The sequence below is a fragment of the Symphodus melops genome (genome assembly GCF_947650265.1).
Source record: "Symphodus melops genome assembly, chromosome: 6".
NCBI classification, from domain to species: Eukaryota; Metazoa; Chordata; class Actinopteri; order Labriformes; family Labridae; genus Symphodus; species Symphodus melops.
Window position 1 is genome coordinate 28,621,966 of NC_136696.1, and position 10,000 is coordinate 28,631,965.

General features: G+C 50.0%; 1 protein-coding gene across 1 annotated transcript in view; it reads right to left on the reverse strand.

The window, feature by feature from the left end:
* Window positions 1–5,118, reverse strand: part of LOC306825658 (uncharacterized protein) — a 6,117-nt gene extending 999 nt beyond the window's left edge. The window contains exons 1-11 of the mRNA XM_079346540.1: window positions 4,949–5,118; window positions 4,518–4,637; window positions 3,933–3,995; window positions 3,612–3,728; window positions 3,412–3,525; window positions 3,164–3,330; window positions 2,355–3,003; window positions 1,982–2,124; window positions 1,545–1,605; window positions 793–1,001; window positions 527–713 (exon numbers count right to left, since the gene is read on the reverse strand). Of these exons, the coding sequence (XP_079202666.1) occupies window positions 527–713; window positions 793–1,001; window positions 1,545–1,605; window positions 1,982–2,124; window positions 2,355–3,003; window positions 3,164–3,330; window positions 3,412–3,525; window positions 3,612–3,728; window positions 3,933–3,995; window positions 4,518–4,637; window positions 4,949–4,975 (1,857 nt within the window). The 5' untranslated portion in view covers window positions 4,976–5,118. The remainder of the gene's footprint in view (window positions 1–526; window positions 714–792; window positions 1,002–1,544; window positions 1,606–1,981; window positions 2,125–2,354; window positions 3,004–3,163; window positions 3,331–3,411; window positions 3,526–3,611; window positions 3,729–3,932; window positions 3,996–4,517; window positions 4,638–4,948) is intronic.
* Window positions 5,119–10,000: the final 4,882 nt, after the last annotated feature.

Here is a 10,000-nt window from a genome sequence, read left to right on the forward strand (position 1 = left end):
GAGCCGACCAATCACAGCCAAGAAAAAACTCAAACATCGTCTGTCAGTTCTGATCCGGGTTCTGTGGATCCTGTAGTGACTCAGAGGTTCGCTAATAATTCACATGCTAATAATGACGACCCGGATCCAGGACCAGGCTCATAACCCGGATCCAGGATCAGGCTCATAACCCGGATCCAGGATCAGGCTCACAACCCGGATCCATGATCAGGCTCATTACACGGATCCAGGATCAGGCTCATAACCCGGATCCAGGATCAGGCTCATTACCTGGATCCGGATCCAGGATCAGGCTCATTACCCGGATCCAGGATCCAGGCTCATAACCCGGGTATGCAGGACCAGGCTCATAACCCGGATCCAGGATCCAGGCTCATAACCCGGATCCATGATCAGGCTCATAACCAGGATCCAGGATCAGGCTCATAACCCAGATCCATGATCAGGTTCATAACCCGGATCCATGATCAGGCTCATAACCAGGATCCAGGACCAGGCTCATTACCCGGGTATGCAGGTCCTGTACCTGTCCCAGAGCTGTCAGAGACTTGTTGATGGCGGCCGCCTCCACCAGCCTCTGCCCCTCCGCCTCCGTCTTTGAGATACGTTCTGATCCAGCGAGGTCACACAGAGTCAGGGTCCCTCGAGACGTCAGTCCGGACACCTGGTCCGAGCCCTCCACCTCCAGCGCCACCACCAGGTGAGAGCGAGAACTGAGGAGGAAGCAGACGCTGGCGTGTGACTCGCACTGACTCGGAGGTCGTGGTTAACGTCTGCGTGTGAGAGCCGAACCTCTGCGTGTTCATCTTGGTGGAGGCGATCTTTCGGTTCTTCTCTCCCGTCTCCATCACATTGACGATGTCGGCCTCGGTCTGGACCTGGACCCGTGTCAGTCCGGGGACAGACACGGACTTGCCCTGGACTCTGATGTCCAGAGGGGAGGCGGGACTTTTAGCCAGCAGGTCGTTCAAAGTCTCGTTATAAATCTCCAACATGGAGATCTGAAAATATAAACATCCCGACGTTTGAGCAAAACAGGAAGTCATAAAAGTCAAGGAGACGAGGAGACAAGGAGACGAGGAGACAAGGAGACGAGGAGACAAGGAGACGAGGAGACAGGGAGACGAGGAGACGAGGAGACGAGGAGACGAGGAGACGAGGAGACCAGGAGACAAGAAGACAAGGAGACCAGGAGACCAGGAGACCAGGAGACAAGGAGACAAGGAGACAAGGAGACCAGGAGACGAGGAGACGAGGAGACGAGGAGACGAGGAGACGAGGTGACGAGGAGACGAGGAGACGAGGAGACCAGGAGACCAGGAGACCAGGAGACGAGGAGACAAGGAGACAAGGAGACCAGGAGACCAGGAGACAAGAAGACAAGGAGACCAGGAGACGAGGAGACCAGGAGACAAGGAGACGAGGAGACGAGGAGACAAGGAGACGAGGAGACAAGGAGACGAGGTGACAAGGAGACGAGGAGACAAGGAGACGAGGAGACGAGGAGACGAGGAGACAAGGAGACGAGGAGACAAGGATCCCACCTTCAGAGTGTAGGAGACCTTCTCTTTGTCTGCACAGATGCGTAGAAGTTCTCGTATTGACCTGCGGGGGCACACACACACACACACACACACACACACACACACACACACACACACACACACACACACACACACACACACACACACACACACACACACACACACACACACACACACACACACACACAGGTAACAGGAGACGGTTTCGTGTCCTCGTGTGTGTTTGTCCTCTCTGACAGGAAACTCGACCCCTGCTGTAAACTAACTCTTCTTCTTCATCACGTATTGATGAGTCGCTGTCAGGTCACACGTCGCACAATGACACGCCATTAGTCTCATTTGGCCCGTGACGGCGGCGGGTCGTTGTTTCCCCGTGCAGCGAGATCTCACACGTGTCTCATGTTCTGTGTAAACTAGACTCACAGAGGAGCTCCCACCTGATGTTGACTCCGGGGTCGTCCCTGCTGCCCATCATGGTGTACGTCTTCCCGGAGCCCGTTTGTCCATAGGCCAGGATGCAGACGTTATATCCATCCACGCAGGAAGTGATCACGGGCAGAGTTCCTGCGAAGACATCGTCCTGCAGAGAGACAGACGTCCAGCTTTGAGACATCATGCGTCTTAAGCAGGTGAGACAACGACATTAAAATCACAGGACAACAGACGGAGGAGACCAGGTGACATCTTAAAGAGTCAACATGGAAACAGGAAGCAGGAAGCAGGAAACAGGAAACAGGAAGCAGGAAGCAGGAAGCAGGAAGTCGTCTCTCCCGTCAGAATCAGCCAGACTTCAGGAAGGTGAGTGTGTACCTGAGTGCTGCTCGGAGGGTAAACTTTGTCAAACTGAAACTTCTTCCTGCTTCCCTTCTGGACGACCACGACCTCCTGCTCGCCCGTTGTCTCCACGCAGGAGTTGTGGGCGGAGCTCTTCCTGCAGCGACAGAACACCCGAATGTTTCCCTGCAGCTCCAGCAGTTTGTTGTACAGACTCTTCCTCTCCACCGCCTCCTTCCTGTAGAGCGACCTGAGCTCCTCCGCCTCCCCCGCCGCCTCCCGCTCGCCCTGAGCCAGCGCCCCCGCCGCGCCCTTCAGCTGCTCCAGCTGCTCCTTCATGTGGGTCAGAGTGTGGCGGACCGTGGAGCCCAGCTGCTTGTTGGAGACGTTCAGCTCCCGGGTGAGCCGGCTCACCTGGCGGAGCAGGTCGGGCTCCACGGCCGGTTTGAGAGGCGGGACGGCGGGAGCGCGGCGGTGCAGGAGGGAGCGGATCTTCTCTCGGGCCTCCTGCTGGTCGGCCTCCAGCTCGGCCAACTTCTGGTTCAGGTGCTGGACGACCTCGCTGAGGTAACGCACGTCCCTCGCCAGGTAGCTGTTCCTCTGGAGGAGGTTATCTGCATCCTTCTCTTTGGTCTGAAGCTTCTGCCTCAGATCCTCGATGACCCGGTCCCGCTCCAGGAGGGCTCTGCTCGGTCCAAAGGAGACATTTAGAGATGAGTTAAAGAGCGAGCTTCATTTGAAAAGTAACCGACTCCTTCAAACGCCACATGCACGAGCGCCGCCACGACTCCAACCCCCTCTGTCACCGTGAATGTTCTGACACTGGGTTTGTGATCTCGGCGCACCTGAAGGAGTTGAGGTCGGCGTAGTTGTGATCTCCTCCCGGACGAGCCTGCAGGAGGATCTCTCCGAACATGGTGAGGTAGAGGGAGATGACTTCTTCGTGGTCGTAGTTACACTGTCGCAGAGCCGCAGTGATCTCCTTCTGATCCACCAGGCCGGGCAGAGTGGACTGAAACAAGACCACATGAGGGGCTGACATGAAGTCCTTTGCATGCAGCCGATCAGTAAAGACACGCAGAGTCTTCCTCACCATGACTCGTTGCACTCGATCTTTGACGAACTCCACGTTGACCTCCCACTGCAGCGGCAGCAGCAGCCAGAGACCTGAGTGAGGGTCCCAGAACCTGCAGACGTTCACCCTCTCCTGCAGGGGGACACAGGAGACGGATTGAAAGCTGAGAGCAGACGCTGTGTTCGCACACCTTCACCGCCGCCGCCGCCGCCGCTCACCTCGAACATGTAGGTCATGACGGCTCCTTTGCCCTGGATGTAGATGCTGCCCGTTCGGTCGTCCTCTCTGACCGCCGGCTGGCTGCTGCTGCTCTGAGTCTGCGGCTGACCCGAGACCTGAGGGACAAGATGCAGGTCTCTGAAGCAGAGCAGTCAGAGGAGCTGCATGGAGGGCCCCGGGGCCAGCAGGGGCCCCCCCCTACAGCTGACAAACTTCCAACCACAGCATCACCTTAAAATGTGCACATTTTGCAATGACAGTCGGACCCCTCCCTGAAGGGGCCCCACCTGACAGCACCTACTGCGAGCATTAGCACAGACCTCATTGTTGGCGCTGATGAAGTGACCCTGACTGAACCACTCCTTCGGAAAGGGCTGAAGCTTCTGAGGAGCAACAGAGACAATCAGACGTTAAATATGTTGGGACACTTCTGACTTCAACCTGCTTCTTCACTTATTTTGACTCGTGAAAAACAAGATGATTAAAAAGTAAAACAGTAAAAATATAATAAATAAATAAATGAATTAATTTTATATTTTAATATTTAATTTAATAAATAAGAAATAAATAAATAAAATTTACAGTAAAACAGTAAAAATATAATAAATAAATAAATGAATTAATTTAATATTTTAATATTTAATTTAATAAATAAGAAAGAAATAAATAAAATTTACAGTAAAACAGTAAAAATGAAACAATGAGCAAAAAGAGAAACAGGAGATTTTCCACCAAAGCAAACTGAGACTTCCTGTTGTTAAAGGGGCAGTATGTGACTCTGACCCCCTAGTGTTTAAAATGGGTACTGCAGTCCAAACTCTAAACATGGGCAGAGGAAAATCCAAACTCCTGGTGAGGGAGAAGATGAGGTTAAAGTGTGTGTTGTCAGGTGTGTGTGTGTGTACCTGAGCCTCGTCCACATACACTCTGTTCCCGTGGTGACTGAAGCAGCTGTAGAGCGTCCCGTTGTTGTGAAGGAAACTCTCAAAGTCCAAAGACACCTCTTCGCTTTCTGCCGCTGGTTCCTGCCAACATGATCAACGTTTCAATCAGTCGTCAAAGCGTCAGGAGTTCTGTTTGTAATCTGCTCTTTGAATAAACCTGCCTATCGTACATCCTCCTCCTCCTCCTCCTCCTCCTCCTCCTCCTCCTCTCGAGCAGTGTAAGGAAGTCTCAGAGCTCCTCTCTGAGACTTCCTTACACTGAAGACGAGGAGGAGGAGGAGGAGGAGGAGGAGGAGGAGGAGGAGATGGGACCTTTAAATATCTCCTCTATTATTTTATATTTCTCATGTCTGGCCCTCATCCTCTGTGTGAAACAATAAAAAGCTGCTCACAGAAACAAGAGCTGGATTCAGGACCATTTGTGTTCCTCCCTCTTCTTCTTCCTCTTCTTTTCCTTTTCTGTCTTCTGTCTCTTCTTTTCCTTTTCTGTCTTCTGTCTCTTCTTTTCCTTTTCTGTCTTCTGTCTCTTCTTTTCCTTTTCTGTCTTCTGTCTCTTCTTTTCCTTTTCTGTCTTCTGTCTCTTCTGTTCCTTTTCTGTCTTCTTCTGTCTCTCCTCCTTCTCTTCCCGCCGTCGTCTGAGTGTTGATCTCTTCACTTTTTACAGACTGAACATCCAGCGTGTGACTGTCAGGCTTCGCTGTGTCGTCCTCGGCCTGAAGAAAACACAAACTACACGTCATCGTCCACTGGACTGATTTCATCCCAGTACGAGAGCTGAGACGTAAAAACACTCAATATGAACACATGTGAGAGCTGACGGAACAGTTTGATCATTTAAGATCATCCATCCATCCATCCATCCATCATCCATCCATCCATCCATCCATCCATCATCCATCCATCCATCCATCATCCATCCTCCATCCATCCATCCTCCATCATCCATCCATCCATCATCCATCCATCCATCCATCATCCATCCTCCATCCATCCATCCTCCATCATCCATCCATCCATCATCCATCCATCCATCATCATCCATCCATCCATCATCCATCCATCATCATCCATCCATCATCATCCATCCATCCATCATCCATCCATCATCATCCATCCATCTATCATCCATCCATCCATCCATCCATCCATCCATCATCCATCATCCATCCATCATCATCCATCCATCCATCATCCATCCATCCATCCATCCATCCATCATCCATCCATCATCATCCATCCATCATCATCCATCCATCATCCATCCATCCATCCATCCATCCATCCATCATCCATCATCCATCCATCATCATCCATCCATCATCATCCATCCATCATCCATCCATCCATCCATCATCCATCATCATCCATCATCATCCATCCATCATCATCCATCCATCATCCATCCATCCATCCATCCATCCATCCATCATCCATCATCATCCATCATCATCCATCCATCATCATCCATCCATCATCCATCCATCCATCCATCATCATCCATCCATCCATCCATCCATCATCCATCCATCATCCATCCATCATCATCATCCTCCATCCATCCTCCATCCATCCATCATCCATCCATCATCATCATCCTCCATCCATCCATCCATCATCCATCCATCATCATCATCCTCCATCCATCCATCATCCATCCACCCATCATCATCCATCCATCCATCCTCCATCCATCATCCATCCACCATCAATCCATCATCCATCCATCCTCCATCCATCCATCCATCATCCATCCATCATCATCATCCATCCATCCATCCTCCATCCATCATCCATCCACCATCAATCCATCATCCATCCATCATCCATCCATCCATCCATCATCCATCCATCCATCCATCCATCATCCATCCATCCATCATCATCCATCCATCCATCCTCCATCCATCATCCATCCACCATCAATCCATCATCCATCCATCATCCATCCATCCATCCATCCATCATCCATCCATCCATCCATCCATCATCCATCCATCATCCATCCATCATCCATCCATCCATCCATCCATCCATCATCCATCCATCCTCCATCCATCCATCCATCCATCCATCATCCATCCATCATCCATCCATCTATCCATCATCATCCATCCATCATCCATCCATCCATCATCATCCATCCATCATCATCCATCCATCTATCCATCATCATCCATCATCATCCATCCATCTATCCATCATCATCCATCCATCATCCATCCATCCATCATCCATCCATCCATCATCATCCATCCATCATCCATCCATCATCCATCCATCATCCATCCATCATCATCCATCCATCATCCATCCATCCATCATCCATCCATCCATCATCCATCCATCATCCATCCATCCATCCATCCATCCATCCATCATCCATCCATCCATCATCCATCCATCCATCCATCCATCATCCATCATCATCCATCATCATCCATCCATCTATCCATCATCATCCATCCGTCCATCCATCCATCCATCATCATCCATCATCATCATCCATCCATCCTCCATCCATACTCCATCCATCCATCCATGCATCCATTCATCATCCATCCATCCATCATCCATCCATCCATCATCCATCCATCATCCATCCTCCATCCATCCATCCATCCATCCATCCATCATCTATCCACCCATCATCCATCCATCCATCATCCATCCATCCACCCATCATCATCCATCCATCAATCCATCCATCCATCATCCATCCATCCATCCATCCATCATCCATCATCATCCATCATCAATCCATCATCCATCCATCATCCATCCATCATCAATCCACCATCCATCCATCATCAATCCATCATCAATCCACCATCCATCCATCATCAATCCACCATCCATCCATCCATCCATCATCCATCCATCCTCCATCCATCATCCATCCATCATCCATCCATCATCAATCCACCATCCATCCATCATCCATCCATCATCAATCCACCATCCATCCATCATCAATCCACCATCCATCCATCCATCCATCATCCATCCATCCTCCATCCATCATCCATCCATCATCAATCCATCCATCATCATCCATCCATCCATCCTCCATCCATCATCCATCCACCATCCATCCATCATCCATCATCATCCATCCATCCATCATCCATCATCATCCATCCATCCATCATCATCCATCATCCATCCATCCTCCATCCATCATCAATCCATCATCCATCCATCCATCCATCCATCATCCATCCATCCATCATCCATCCATCCATCCATCATCCATCCATCCATCATCAATCCATCATCCATCCATCATCCATCCATCCATCATCATCCATCATCCATCATCCATCATCCATCCATCATCATCCATCATCCATCATCCATCATCCATCCATCTCATTAGTATAAAGTCATATAATAAAGGTGTATCTGACCTGCAGGGTGGTGTCGCTCCCTCCTGGTGGCGTTGGGACCCGCGGTGTTTCTCGCTCAGCCCCCCCGGCGACACCGAGCCTCTCCGGCTTTGATGCTTCAGGGACAGACGCTCCGCTGCCCATCCTGACGCCTGCAGAGAGACACACAGAGAGAGAGACACACAGAGAGAGAGAGACACAGACAGACACCAGCTGGTGATGTAAGCATGACAGGTGAAATGTGACACACCTGCACGCTGACAAAGAGGCTTCGTTACATCACAGCAGTTTTTAGTTTCATCAGCTGCTGAAGTCTGGAGGGAAAACACCTTTCAATACAAGTTTTAAACTTTAAACTCGGTGTGAAGTTTGACAGAAAACACACTTTTTGTAAGTTTGTTGTTTCAGGTTTGTGAGAAGACATAACGAAAGGTCGAAGCTAAAAAATGTTTTTAATAATCACAAAGACTGAACTCTTATTAAAAGATGTATTTTATATCTGTTAGTGGTGGACTTCAGGCTGCAGGTACAGGACGCCCCAGGTGAGGACTAAACACCCCGTCACTCAGCATCCAGCTCCGACCATGCAGGGTGACGATGGATCCAAAGACAGCCTTTCTGTGAGTACCTGAACGCCCCACTAGAGGGCAGCATCAGTTAGTTTGAGGGCTTCAAACACAGCGCGCTCCCTCAGAGAAGTTTTTAAACATCAGCACAATGTGGCCGCTCAGCTCTGGTGACGGCTTCATCGTGTTCACGCTCATCACAAGGATCAGCTGGTGCACCAATCACCTCTCTCTCTCTCTCGCTCGCTCGCTCAGCCTGATCAACATTGACTTTAGTTTAGTTTCTTACATGATGCTTTCACACAAACATTAAAACACTTTTTTTTTTTTAACTCATTTTTGTAATTATGTTTTTTTTCTGTTGAACTTCAGACTCCGCCCCTTCTGTTACCGTGACACGCGGACCTGGATTAAGGTCTTCCTGCACGCCCTGAGAGCTCACGTCTCGCTCGCCGACACACACACAGACGCCGTGGTGTGAAGAGGACGCTGGCGTTGAATGGCTTCATGTAGAGACTTGGGAAGGAGCACCATGGCGTCTGTACAGGGGGCCGCCGCACTAACCACTAGGCCTCAAATCCAGCCTTCATGCATGTCATTAAAGCTCCAGTCTACAGGGGGCGCTCTCAGGGATTCAGTCCTGTTCGTGCTGCTTTAAACTCGTTTTAAACGTTGTGGTTTTGTGATCTCAGCTGAGCAGCTGGTGACACCCTGCAGATACATTCACTCTGTGCCAACCCTCACTGATTGGCCCTTCTTCTTCTTCTTCTTCTCTTTTTTAAACGGACATATCTCTTCCTCCTGGAGGAGCTGCTGGTGTTCCTGGCAGCCGCTCGGAGCTCCGACTCTTCCTGACTCCACAGCCGGCCAGATTAGAAACGAGGAGCAATAAAAGAGAGGAAACGAGTTTCCCAGGAGAACAATCCGGAAAACGACTCTCCATTCACACCGGCAGGGAGAATATTGACACTCTCTCACAGCCAATCAGCTTTATGTGGCTTTTTTTTTTTTTTTTCCCAATCAGAGAGTCTCAGAACATCTGCTGCTCGTCCGTCTCATTGTCCCTCCGTCCGTCTGTTTGACTGTCTCAAAGCCAAGTCTTAGATTAATCCAGATCTGGCACCCGCAGCTCCTCCAACACAACAATAGCTCTGTGTGTGTGTGTGTGTGTGTGTGTGTGTGTGTGTGTGTGTGTGTGTGTGTGTGTGTGTGTGTGTGTGTGTGTGTGTGTGTGTGTGTGTGTGTGTGTGTGTGTGTGTCATCATTCTGCAGCAGATCTTTTTGCTAGTTTTTGGGATCATGCAGAAAAAGACTCAGATCACTTTCCTGCTCCTGAAACGTTAAAGGCGCAGTACACAGATTCCACCACCAGGGGGGGGGGGCGCTCAAGATCACATCGAGGTCTGTGGGGAATCACGGGAGTTCTGTACGCAATCGAAAGTTGTAAAGGTCTCAAAATTTACAGGGTTTTTACTCGTTCTCGTCTCTGATT